This window comes from Pongo pygmaeus, chromosome X (genome assembly GCF_028885625.2).
Source record: "Pongo pygmaeus isolate AG05252 chromosome X, NHGRI_mPonPyg2-v2.0_pri, whole genome shotgun sequence".
NCBI classification, from domain to species: domain Eukaryota; kingdom Metazoa; phylum Chordata; class Mammalia; order Primates; family Hominidae; genus Pongo; species Pongo pygmaeus.
The window spans coordinates 140,703,281-140,716,396 of NC_072396.2; the positions used below are offsets into that span (position 1 = coordinate 140,703,281).

The following is a 13,116-nucleotide window of genomic DNA, read 5'->3' on the forward strand; positions in this document are numbered from 1 at the left end:
ATGAATTGTGACATTTAAGCAGTGACTTTGCAAAATTGGACTTGTCAGTAGGAAAAAGTACTCTTCCCACCTTAAAGATTGACAGGAACATGAGATGGCTGAAGCTGTTCTGGGCCTTTTTCTGGCAAGAGTACATAGGACAAGAAATACTCCGGCGAGCTCAACATTGAATCACATCATATCATAGTGCATGACTAGTTGCCTTAATCTTGCAGTTGGACTCACTCAGGAGAAATTGTTGGCAGAGGGATTAAGTAGCCTGACAAAATTATATTGAGAAAAAAACTTGCAGTCTATTAATTTATTAGTAGTAGATATGAGGGAAAGAAGAGTCATGTAAAAAAAAAAAAACAAAAAAAAAAAACAACTGGACATGAAACCACGGATAAATCCACAAAGACTCCATTATAGTTTGTTATCAGCCTCTTGCCCCTGGCCATGACTAATGGCCAGTAATAGTCTGAATAAGTTTTTAACCATTTGGAAATTTCTTCAGGAAAAGAAAAATCTAGTAAAGGGAGAAGGGTGACCACAAGTCAAGCTGTGAATGAGGAAGTCCTGAAATGTGGGCTAAGTGGGTCACTGAATTTGCCGTGTTTGATTCTTCGGTTGCACCACTTTGAACTTCTGAAGTTTGATCCTCCCAGTGGTGTTTCTGAGGTAGAGAGGCTAGGATTAGATTGCAGTGTGAGAAATCCCACAAACGTGATTCTACTGTAATCTTACTGTTCTCTCTCACTCCTTGATAACTGGGATCCCATTAAAGGGGGTTCATTATTGACATCTCAGAAGAAGCTCACTGTGAAGTCTAAAATAAAGTGCCATTCTTCCCTACACCAGCTCTGCCTCCCATATTCCCCATTATTTTCCCAGTCACCCAGAGTCACAACCTCAGAGAGATCCTTGGCTCCTTCCCCTTCTTTCAGTTCTTGTAGCCCTGTCACAGTGTCCCTTACATCTAGTTTTTCCTTTCCATGCCCATTGCCCCTGCCTCTCATTCTTTCAGTCTTTCCTTGCATCTCAGTGGACAATTGCATTACCCTGTGCTGTCTTCCCTGCCTCCTCTCTTCTCTGAGATCTGCTCTTCTTATCACTGCTTGCATGACTGCATCTCATTCTCCCCTTGCACCAGTTGCAGAAATATCCTCCGTGTGTGGCTTTCCCTCCTCTCTAGCTTTCGGTCCCACTACCTCCTTATCTTGTGCTTCTGTCACACCCCAAACCCCCCAGCTGCATCCTGCTTCTTGAACACGTCCTGTGTTTTTCTCATACCTTAGGTGACATGGTACCATTTTCTTGGAACACTCCCTCCCCCTTGTCTGCATGCCAAAGTCTTAATCATTCTTTAGGGACCAGGTCAAATGCTGTGACATCCATCAAGTCTTTTCTGATCTCCAAACCAGATGTGATCTCTCCCTGTGATAAATCTCAGTAACACTTTATACCTTTCTTGTAATACTTGTAAGGCTCTGCCTTGCATGGTAGTCATTTGTATATTTATCTTGTTACACTTGAAAGTAAGGACTGTATTTCATTCTTTGTGGCCAGTAAAATACCTTGCACCACATAGTAGGGCATCTGTCCAATAAATGCGTGTCATATACAATAAAGCAATGGCTGGGGCGGCATTATCTACAGGTTAACCCAACAATAGGTCATAATGCATCTGCAGATAGTAGGACCATAAGGATGTATAGATAAACCCTGAAGTAAATGATTTGCAGAGGATCACATGGAAGGGAAACTTAGGGAGTTTGATACCTAGCACTCACTGAAAAAAGCGTCTTGATACTGCTAGAGTGTGAGACTAGAAGGCCTGAAATGTAACCATCATACACCAAAGAGAGTTGCTCCCAAACACCAGCCAACTCCACCAATAGTATATAAAGGTGCTTTGTAAATAGTACAGTGATTCTTAAAGATATTATTAAACATCATACTGTTAATGTGTGACAAGATTGACTAATATGCCAATGAAACCCGTGACTCCAGGTACCTCTGAAATAACCAGCAAGGGTTCCGAGCCACTGATCCAAGGCAGGACAAAGTTACCAACTATTCTTCCTAAGAAATTGTTTCTCATCATGCAAGGGGCCGTTTCTGTCTTGGTTTTGTGGAAGGTCTAATTCTGTGGCTTGAGGACATCTGCAGTAGGGCCAGATGTCAGAGCAGGTAGTGGTCATGCTTCATGAAGTTTTTAGGAGGGCAGAGTTACCTGGTTGATGGAAATGGAAATAACTGGAATAAATGCTATTGTTGCAGGCCCAGGCTCCCAGCCCATCCTGGCTGGTCATAGTTGACTAATTCATGGTGGTCAAAAAGTGATTCTCTTGTCTTTGAATTTTCTCTTGTATTTTAGGCAAAGCAGATTTGTTTTTTGATACTTTCATAAAGCTGTCCGTCCATATTCTGTTGTCGCTTTTCAAAATGATCAGAAACCTAAAGAACTACCATACTTGCCTAAAAGAAGACACTTCCTGATGCGTAGCTTGAAACAGGAATTGACTTCCTAAAGGAAAGTATTTGGCACACCAAGCCTATTGTTCACAGCGCTGCAAGAGAGGCATTTCAACATACATGGGCTCTTCCTAAAAATATACCTTGCTAAAATAAAAAATTCAGGGTTCATTAAGGTTAATTATCTAATAAAGTAAGAGAATTTCCTCTAGGTGAAAAGTTTCAGTTTATTTTAGGGGTGTGGTGTTGTTACAACTGGCTGATCTCCGCACCATAGTTTAATCAGGCTGGATAAGAAAGAGACTAGAAAGGCATGGAGCGAGAGCACAGTGTAGCTTCTCTTCTTTTCCCAGGCTTATTTTTTTCCTCTAACATGGAATAAATTTACTCGTAACAACCTGGCTTTTATTGTGTCATTTTCTAGCTAACTGGGAGTTACTGATGTCAGTTGTCTTTTAGAATAACTTTTCCTTAAACATTTGAAGATCATAAGAATTGGGGAACTCATTCATTCATTTATTCATGGAGCATTTACTGCTCACCTACTCTGTGCTATAGGAACATGAAGACAAGCAAAGCACTGCCCTGGCCCTCAACCTGGTAGGGGAGATGTGTGAATAGGGCCAAAACCAGTGACATGCACTGTTAAACAAGACAGTGGCTATAAAGGTGTCTGTACCAGCGAGAAGGTCAGCTGCTTTCCTTGAAGTTGAGTGGCCAAAACCACTTTCAGGATTGCAGGTGGGACTATGTTTTGGAGGCTTGATGGATATTTCAGTTATTTAGTTCATTCTTTCAAGGAATAGTTATTGAGAGCCTCCTGGGAGCTGGGCAGTATTCTAGGCTCTGGGGCCGCTGCAGTGAGCTCCAGTACTAAATCCCTGCCTTCATGGAGCAAAGCAGGAGATCAGACAGCAAGGAGAGAAATCAGTGCAATACCAGCAGACTCGAAGTAGGGAAAGGAACAACCATGACTCTGGGAACAGGGGACAGTGAGGAGGCCAGTGAGGTGGGAGTGAGGGAAAGGGGGCTGAGGGTAAGGCCAGAAAAGGAATGTGGAAGAAGGTCCTGGAGGGACTTGGGGGCTTTCTTTTTCTAGAACATGCTCCTAATAGCCAGCCCCCAGCCATCTGATGGCCTGTTGAGCTATTACAACATTTTAGGTTGATGTCTTCATTTTCATTCATGTTTTTCCTTTTATTGTCCCTGATGCTGAAAAACAAGAGGTTGAGTTTGTGAGACAAAATGTCTTCATTGTGTGTGTGGTAGGATAGGCATAGTCTCCCCATCTTGTTCTGTGCTGTCTGCCGTTAAGGAGGTGGGGAGATTAGGATCCCTCTCCTTTCCTGTACAGTAATCTGCTGATCTCTGGAACATACTAAGGAGGACATAGAGTGACAACATCTATAATCCCCTTAATCTCTATATTCATAGTGTCTAATCTCCTTGGGTTACACTGGTAACATAAGTCTATCTCTTAGAGTTACTTTTATCATTAACAGCACAAAAATGTATTATGTACAGGGCCAAATGCAAGCTCTTGAGGCATATAAAGTGGATTAATAAGGTTGGCTCAGCGTTAAGCTATGCCAGAGCCGAGTCCAAATTTTATTCCGGTACAGGGATGACTTTCTATGTGGCCTCTCTGGCTCTGGAGCTAATTTGGATGCTGAGTAGCCCCGCAGGTATTTATATGTAGCGTTTGGTATTTTTACTGGGTCCTATTCTTCTCCCTCGGATCACCTAAAATGGTTAAGAATTTTCTAGTGGGATTAAGGTTGTGATCTCTGGGGAGGGGTGGGACATCTGCTCTCGGTTATTTTTGTGTTAGCCGCTTCCCCTTAAATGTATGTTCACAAATGAGCCACAGCCTTATCATCTGGGGTTGAGGGAAGACTGGTCTAGGTGCTGCTCCTGAACTTGGTCTCTGAGCCATGGCTTCCCATAGGCACTCAGGTAAAAACTTCATGCTCTTTATCTTATATTGAGCACAGTTTTGTTAGGGCAGTGAATCCGTCATTTGGCTGAAAGATGGTTTTTGATGAAATGATTTTAGTCTTGTCTGAATAGTAAATAAATTATAGCTTGTCTCTGTTTTGCCTTTGCCTTTCATGCTATTTCAAAGACAAAATATTGTTCAAGTACAATGAACAGTTTGAGTGATTTATTTTAAAAAGAAGTATATAAACATGTTACCACTATATTTTTACCTTTTTCAGGACGTCTCATGAAACTGTAAGAGATTGTGTGAGGAAAGGTTTTTTTGGTTAGGAATTTTTGGCTTTCTTTTTTATAAGATACAATTCTTCATCTTGACAGTGCTTTACATCCAAGGTGTTTGGAGAAGGTAAATCGAATGTGGAGCTGGAAGGAGGAACATTTGTAACTAAGAAAGTCCATAATGACCTAGCACATCTTCCCTTTTGCTGACAGTGTTTTAAATCTTCCCGAAGTAACAGCTGTGTTCCTTTTGATATGATAAGTATGTTATTAATTGTTTTTAGCAGAAAAAGGGGCACATTTTGGACTCCCTGGTCCATGAGCATTTTCTTCTGGTTTTGTAACCTTACAATTAAGGAAGCCCTTTGGCCATCGACAAGAAATCTATGAACTAGGGGCTGAGGGGCCAAAAGCCCAGTTATTTGAAGCCAGGAGGGTGGCTGTGGCCCTGTGGCCCTCTGCCTAAGTAACGGTTCCCTTTCTTGGGGCTGGTAAAGTCAGACAGTTAGGTATAAAGAAGGCACTTCGTCCTGTCTCCCAGCTTTCAGATTAAGGGACGTCATTATCTATGTTTTTTTTTTTTTTTGAAAAATCATTTTTTAAAACTCATTGCCTGTCAATATTTAAACGATGGAAATACTTTAGGAAATTTCTCTTTTTGGGGTTTTAAATATGCTGCAATGGAATGCCCTACCTTAATGAATTAATATGTAATGTCTTCCCTGTTCCCAAGTGTTCAAAAGTTGTCTTTTTTTTTTTTTTTTTCCGACCCTCAGGAGCTGTTTCACAAACATGGTACCAAATGCTTGAGATTGTGGTTATCAGCCAAGATACACATTCTCTGGGTGTAGGCAAACTAGTCAGCTGTGCTAGTTGTCCTGATGAACCTTAAATGCATGTTACCTGGTAGAATAACTCTCACTTTATTTACTAATTAAGTGACAGAATAGTGACAGAAAGTTTAAAAGTTTAAATAGTGACAGAAAGTTTATAGCATACCCAACCTTGGGTTTTAAATTGCACCAAATCTTACGTCGTTCTTGTGTATGTGAGTCTGGAGGCTATAATAACTGTGGCTAAATGAGACCAATTATTTATACCTTTTAGATGATTTTTGAATTCAGGAAATTGCATTTTGTATTGCATTAGGTTAATAGGTTCATGAAAGCAGAGAAGAATCAGTCCATGAGAGAGAGAAGTCCTCATAGAAAATCAGTGTTGCCCTGAAACGGGCTCAGTATGGGCAAAATAGAAGCTAGGATAATTGGATCCAAATCCATTTTTAGTGACTATCCATATACTGAGAGGACATTTCAAGACCAAAAAATGTATACTCTTGACATTGAAGAGTCTTGACATTGAAGACTTTCAGTCTGCAAAATTATGTAGATTGAATTTCTTTAGCCTTTGGCCTTTCAAGTCGAAAACCAGGATTGGGGTGTGGAGGGGGATCACGTCACTTGCCATATTACACAGCCATCGATTCCCTTCACCAGCCGCTACTCAGTGGGCTGCACAAGCCTGCCAGTCTTTTCTCAGGGCAGGGATGGAAAATGAGAGGGTAGGATGAGAGGAAAGTAATCCAACTGGATTGGCTTCTTAAAATTCAGAAGATTTGAGTGAGGGTGAAACTGAACATTTTGTACTTTTGATGACCAGCAAATGACTGCCTACTACTTCACCACAGCTGAAGAAACTAAAAACACATGCTCTTTTGCTGCCGAGTCAGAAATGCTTTTTTTCCCATATGAAAGAGGGGCTGTGTTGCACGTAATCTGTGCAACATTATGAAAAATCTTCATATACAGACAAAATGGTACTAGAATAGAATCTGGACTGCAGGAAGTTCAGTGGCACATAATTTTTCTTTTAATAATCTATGTCGAACCCTCCTGACACCTGATATAAGCTAAAATGGCATTAGTTATACATCAGTGACCCAAAAAAGATTTGTTTTTTTCTAAATGCAGCATACCAGTGAAGTTGCTAATAACAATGAATCATTCTGTACACGTTCTGTTTTGAAGGGAAAAAACACTTTCTGATTTTTGTATGAAATTGTATGAAAGACTACTTTTCAGCCGTGACTCATGAGCTCCGTCTCATTGCAGCTACTTAGGTATTTATTCCCAAATGTCTGACGACACCTCCAGGTGCATTAGCATGTCTACTACACAAGTGTCCTATTCATCGGCTAAGGCTTTGCTCCATTTGTTGAATGTTCTGAGGAAAGCATTATACCCTTTCTTTAGAAGCCAGTGTTTATATGTGGAGTCACTAATGTACTGGTAGGTTGGATTTAGTGATGAACAGATCTGAAATAACCTGATTTTTTTCCATTTGGGTTGTTGTTCATTGTTTACACTGTATATTACACCCTTCATGGAAAGCACATAGAAAAATGCTACCTACTCATGATATTCACATTCTCCTTAAATATTCATAGTTTGAGCAACTCAGGCATGAGGGAGAAAATGAACAATAGGAAGAAATACATGAGAAAATACATGTAAAAACACAAGCAAGATTTATTAAATACAAATCGAATCTTCTTTAATGAGAGGTTTATAGTAAAAAAGAAAAAAGAAAAAAACAAATGTTGTAATGTTATATTACTTGTATGTGTACATGATTAAATTGAAAGCCAAAACTTTTAATTAAGATACTGAGGTTTATTTAGGCACCTCTCAGCATGTTGGATGTAGTTCAAGAATTTTCTGAAAAAGGAAGCTTGTTTATTAAGTGAAAATGATGTGTCTTTTGAAGCAGGCATAGAAAGTCAGGCTACCCTTTTGGAATAAATGTCTAAAATTTTATCACCCAGCCACATTTCTAACTGTATTCTAAGCTTGTAAAACTTTAATTTAATTAATTTTTAAATTAAATTATTTAATAATGATGCTTTCTGTCTTAGAAAATCAGGGGACATTTATGTGATCCTAAGGTGTAGGTTAGACTTTAGCACCTTACACGTCATATAAGATGATTTTAAAAATCAGGAAATAGTATGTTATATTGCATTAGGTTCATAAGTCCATGAAAGCAGAGGAGAACAGGCCCAAGAAAGAAGTCCTTACAGAAAGGAAATCAGTGTGGTCCTGAAATAGGGTTGGTATGGACAAAATAGAGGCTCAGATAATTGGATCAGAAGCTACTTTCAGTGACTATCCACATACCAAAGTTTTAGAAACTTAGTTGTGATAACGTATCTCCATCTGTCAATCAACAGGCATATACTGAGTGATTCCTGTATACAAAGCCCTGGATTAGGTACTGGGGCCCCTAGTGTATGAGCAGAACTTTTTGTGATAGAGAAACCCCACTTGTTAGCACCAGGGAATGTATCCAAGTCACTTGGCACCAAACTATGTTAGCAGCGGGGAATCTGTGGGTCTGTAGCAACCTCAGTTCTTGCCTCCTCAAGGAAGAACAAGGCAGAGGGAGAAGCCAAGGCAACTTTTAGAGCAGGAGTGAAAGTTTATTAAAAACTTTTAGAGCAGGAGGCCGGGCACGGTGGCTCATGCCTGTAATGCGGGCACTTTGGGAGGTTGAGGCGGGTGGATCACTTGAGGTCAGGAGTTGGAGATCAGCCTGGTCAACATGGTGAAACTCTGTCTCTACTAAAAATACAAAAATTAGCCAGGCGTGGTGGTACACGCATGTAATCTCAGCTACTTGGGAGGCTGAGGCAGGAGAATTGCTTGAACCTGGGAGGCGGAAGTTACAGTGAACAGAGATTGCACTATTGCACTGCAGCCTGGGTGACAAAGTGAGACTCCGTCTCAAAATAAAATAAAATAAAATAAAAGTTTCAGAGCAGGAATGAAAGTAAAGTACACTTTGGAAGATGACCAAGCAGGCTACTTGAGAGATTCAAGTGCATGGTTTGACCTTTGACCTGGGCTTTTATATGTTGGCATGATTCGGGTGTTATATTACTTCTCTCCTGATTCTTCCCTTGGGGTGGGCTGTCCGCATGCCCAGTGGCCTGCCAGCACTTGGGAAGCACCGCATGCGTGGTTTTTACTGAAGTTGTGTGCATGCTTACTTTAAGCAATTTTTCCCTTAGCAGTAGAGCATTCCCAGAGGTAGGTCTTATACCAGTTAAACACCGCCATTTTGCCTCTTAGTGCACATGCTTGAGCCCACTCACCCACCTCCTGAGATCTCATGGGGACGTGGCTGATCATCAGTTTCAGGTGTTTCTGTCTATTAGTGACCGTGTTTCCTTGGTGCCAGCTGCAACCAATTATTATTTTAGCGCGAGATAGTTTAACAACCATCTGACCTTCACCTGACAGCCGCCTGACATTCCTGGTTGGGTGGGGGGCCCTCTCTTGCCCTGCTCATGTCTAATACCTACTCTAGCATCCCTACTATGCACAGATGAGGGCTACACCGAGACATTAAAATTAGTCAAAGAGCTGCCCGAGGGCAAACATGCCCTCCACAAAGACAAGTGGTAAGGGAAGAAGCATTGTGATGATGTGTAGCAAATGTTTCATTCAATGATGGCTGACACTCCCATTCCCAGATAACAGCAATAGGTCAAGGCAAACATATCTAGAAGTTCTGGAAGATTAAAGGCCTTCACATTTCATGTACTTAGAAATAGCTAAGGGGATAAAAAATTATTCCCTAAGAAATAAATGCCTAAGTACATGTAATTCTGTAAGGTTAAAGAGAGCCCAAAAGAAGAGGTAAAATGCTTGGCTGGGCATGGTGGCTCATGCCTGCAATCCCAACAAGTTGGGAGGCCGAGGTGGGCAGATCACTTGAGGTCAGGAGTTCAAGACCAGCCTGCCCGACATGGCGAAACCCCATCTCTACTAAAAATACAAAAATTAGCCAGGCGTGGTGGCATTCACCTATAGTCCTAGCTACTCAGGAGGCTAAGGTAGGAGAATTGCTTGAACCCAGGAGGTGGAGGTTGCAGTGAGCCAGGATAGCACCACTGCACTTCAGCCTGGGCGACAGAGCGAGACCCTGTCTCAACAACAACAAAGAGGTAAAATGCTATCTTCATTTTTCCCTATTCTCTCATTTCAAACAAAAGAAAGTGCAGGCTGGGCTGGGCACGGTGGCTCATGCCTGTAACCCCTGTAATCTCAGGTGCGGTGGCTCACACCTGTAAAATGCACTTTGGGAGGCCAAGGCAGGTGGATCATGAGGTCAGGAGATCGAGATCATCCTGGTCAACATGGTGAAACCCTGTCTCTACTAAAAATACAAAAATTAGCTGGGTGTGGTGTCACATGCCTGTAGTTCCAGCTACTTGGGAGGCTGAGGTAGGAGAACCACTTGAACCCAGGAGGCAGAGGTTACAGTGATCCAAGATTGCACCACTGCACTCCAGCCTGGTGACAGAGTGAGACTCCGTCTAAAATAAGAGAGAGAGAGAGGAGAGAGAGAGAGAGAGAGAGAGAGAGAGAGAGAGAAGGAAAGAGCAAGCTTTTCTCTCCTCATGAAGTCAAAGCTTGACAGTAGCTCAGACTCTCAGGGAGCCCACACTCAGGATCTTTGCATGTGTGTCTCAGCGTTGTCATTTATAAGCTGGCTTTTTAGAGTTGTTTTGGTCTTGTGCACATCAGCACATCATTCATATTTTATACAAAATTGTGATGTGATCAGTATCTCCTCCAACTTCATCCTGAGCACACTGCGTGCATGAGGGTTTGAAATCGTTTTGTAACAAATAATCATAAATTTAGAAGTATGTGATGTAAGCTAATTCAGGTTGCCCAGAGTTCCACTTAATTTGATTTATTGCAAAACAAGTACGAAAGTTCATAAATTTGACATAGACATTGTTAACATACTTTAAGTATTTCTAGCCTGTTTACTTATTATGCAACAAATCCAACATTCCTAGAAGTGCCTATTTTATCTTGACTAATTGTTTCCACACACATTAAAAGGACTCAAGTGAATTGTAGAAATGTATTCTAAAAGAATATGCCCTTTGAAATGATTCTCCTTCTGGATACAGACTGTAGGTTTAAGTATACAGTGGTGGGGAATCTAAGGTGTAAGGTGACCCTAGAGTTTTCAAACTACAGAGTGAAAAAATCTTGCCTAAAGCTAGGATTCAAAAATACCAAGAGATGAAACTCTTCTTATAGGTACTATTAACTTGGGGTTGATTCATTTGATTTTCCTTTTGCTTGGTTTAAGACCATGTACTATAGGAATGATACAGTGGCCAGTGACTTCATTGTCTGACATTTTCAACACCCTTTGTTACTTCTATCTTCACTGATGAGCTGTGGATTATTTTATCATCTGGATGCTTAGAACTCTGAGCAAGTCATGTTCTAGAACTATGAGACTAAACAATGAAGAACTTTGCACTGGTAATATAAAAGTACTGAAAGTGTGTGGTTTTAAAGTGTGAAAAACATGGCAGTTAAGATCTCTCAGGTACTTTGAACCATAATGCAGTTTTCCTTCTCTTCAAAACCTCTACTTCTAAATGGCATTCATTGTGTTTTCTAGTGTTTTTTCTTTGGTATGACACTAGTTAACCTAATAAAAAAAAAATAATAAATAATAAAAAAAAGAAACCAAAAAAATAAAAATAAAAAAATAAAAATAAAAATAAAAAGAAACCAAAAAAAAAAAAAGCTAGGACTCAAATACTAAGAGGTTTGACTCACCTTAGATGGAACTTTATATAGTACTTTAACTTAGAAATATTTGGAATCAATTTCTGCTTATAAAGGTATCAAAAGCAAGTGATACTAAAACGAGTAGGTTCAAAGTTGTATACTAAATAGAGACCTTGGTAAGAGAGAATGAGGGATTTTCAAATATGGTCCAGAAGATAGTCTCTGAAAGGCTAAACCAGCAATGGTTACTAGCCATGCAGGAAGCCAGTGCTGTCTAATCTTACAAATTGTGTTTTCCTGCCAAATGGCATTTAGGAGCAACTGATAATTTATTTCTTGCCACTTGCTGTTACTGGAGATTTATTTGGTTTCTCAACTCAGCCCTTAACAAGAAAGCAAGTCTTTGTTGAGGGCACAATATTATCAGTATGGCAAAGCTAAGACGAAGCTTCTGTGTGACACTGGAAAGACCAACAAGAATGGATTAAGGAGAGTGATTTTCCATATACTGTCACTGGGACAGGTACTTTTCTCTATAGACACAGAGGCTAAAAGCAGTTTAAAAGCTTCCTTACCTAAACAGTACATAGTTCAAGGAGATAGGCCCTGTGTCCATTGCGTCTCTAGTTTTTGTTTCTAACCCATTATATAAAGGAACATCCCAGTTTGGTTCTAACTTGAACTTTTCTCTAAAAAGCATTCTCTGGTCTTGCTAAGTCTCTTAATTGTGGCACAACTGTCCTAAGCAACTGTCCTTGCACAAGAATGTCACTCATCTGCTTCATCTGCCAGCTCCTTAGAGATGAGGGGGGTCTGTGTGTCAGCAGGAGGCAGAAGGCCCTGTGGCTCATCCAGTGGCCTGATTTCCTTTGTTTGGAGGCTTGGTTCTGAGTGAGAGTTCAACAGCCTTTGCCCAGGCGGCTTCTCAAACACAGGGTGTGGTTTCCTTAGCTCACTCTCTGCTGTTTGGTTGCTCATGGCAACAAGATCCAAATAACTTGGACATGTGTTTGTATAAAAAAAACCCTGGGAATGGAACCCAAAGTGAGACTTTGGGGCTTTCAGTTAGTGGAAGAGCTGTGGTGAGTACCAGGCAACTGCTCATTTATTTTCTCTCATTCTTTCTCTCTAAATTATGCTGGATGTTTGCTAGCACAATAACCATGTTTGTGGATAGTTTCAGAAAATAGTCTCAATTCTTGTATTTCCTGCACAAATGAAATAATTGCTATCTATTTACCCGTGTAAATTTCTTTTTCGGGGGAGAGGAACAAATTAGCATATGTTTAAAGAAGTTGAAAGCTAATAGAAACTCATATTTGTTACCTTTTGGGTGGCAGGATTCTATAGGAAATGCCTTGGCAAAGGGAGCCGCAGAGTGCCTTAGTAATGCTTGGGATTGCAGGCGTGTTGTCTAGGGCCACAGCCGGGGAGGGGACCAGGGAGGGAAGAGGGGTTGTTCATACGGAGGGAGTGGAAGGGATTCTTGGAATAATTTTTTCCAGACTCTATTTTAAGATTATAATTTTTAAGACAGCAAATATCCCAAATGGTAATACTGGTTACACTTCTATGAGCCTATTGATTCTCACTTGCTTGACTCAAGGGAGGGTTTGATTTTGGTCACAAAGCCACCCGTGACTATGACAGATAATTCAAGGTTGCCAAACTTGCCTATGCCAATTGACAAGGCCATTTACATAAGTCCTCTCTTGCTATATTGCTCTGGCCTCAAAAGGCAGTAAACTCTCTTGGACAAAACTCTTTAGGATCTATTCAGGGATTTAACACTTTTCTGCTAAATTGCAAGTAAATTTAAACATTTTAAACA

The 13,116-nt window shown here is 40.6% G+C and overlaps 1 protein-coding gene across 12 annotated transcripts in view; it reads left to right on the forward strand.

The window, feature by feature from the left end:
* Positions 1-13,116, forward strand: part of FHL1 (four and a half LIM domains 1) — a 66,588-nt gene that overhangs the window by 47,797 nt on the left and 5,675 nt on the right. For 2 of the 12 annotated variants that reach the window (XM_054471299.2, XM_063660442.1), the window contains exon 1: positions 12,355-12,367. The exons of 7 other annotated variants lie outside the window; for them this stretch is intronic. Coding sequence is in view for 3 of the 5 variants with exons in the window: in XM_054471292.2 (XP_054327267.1) it covers positions 4,392-4,413 (22 nt within the window). In the remaining 2 variants the exon portion in view is untranslated. Of the gene's footprint in view, positions 1-4,266; positions 4,414-12,354; positions 12,368-13,116 lie in introns of those variants that run through there. 3 more of the 12 variants (XM_054471292.2, XM_054471300.2, XM_054471301.2) reach the window with 3 other exon arrangements.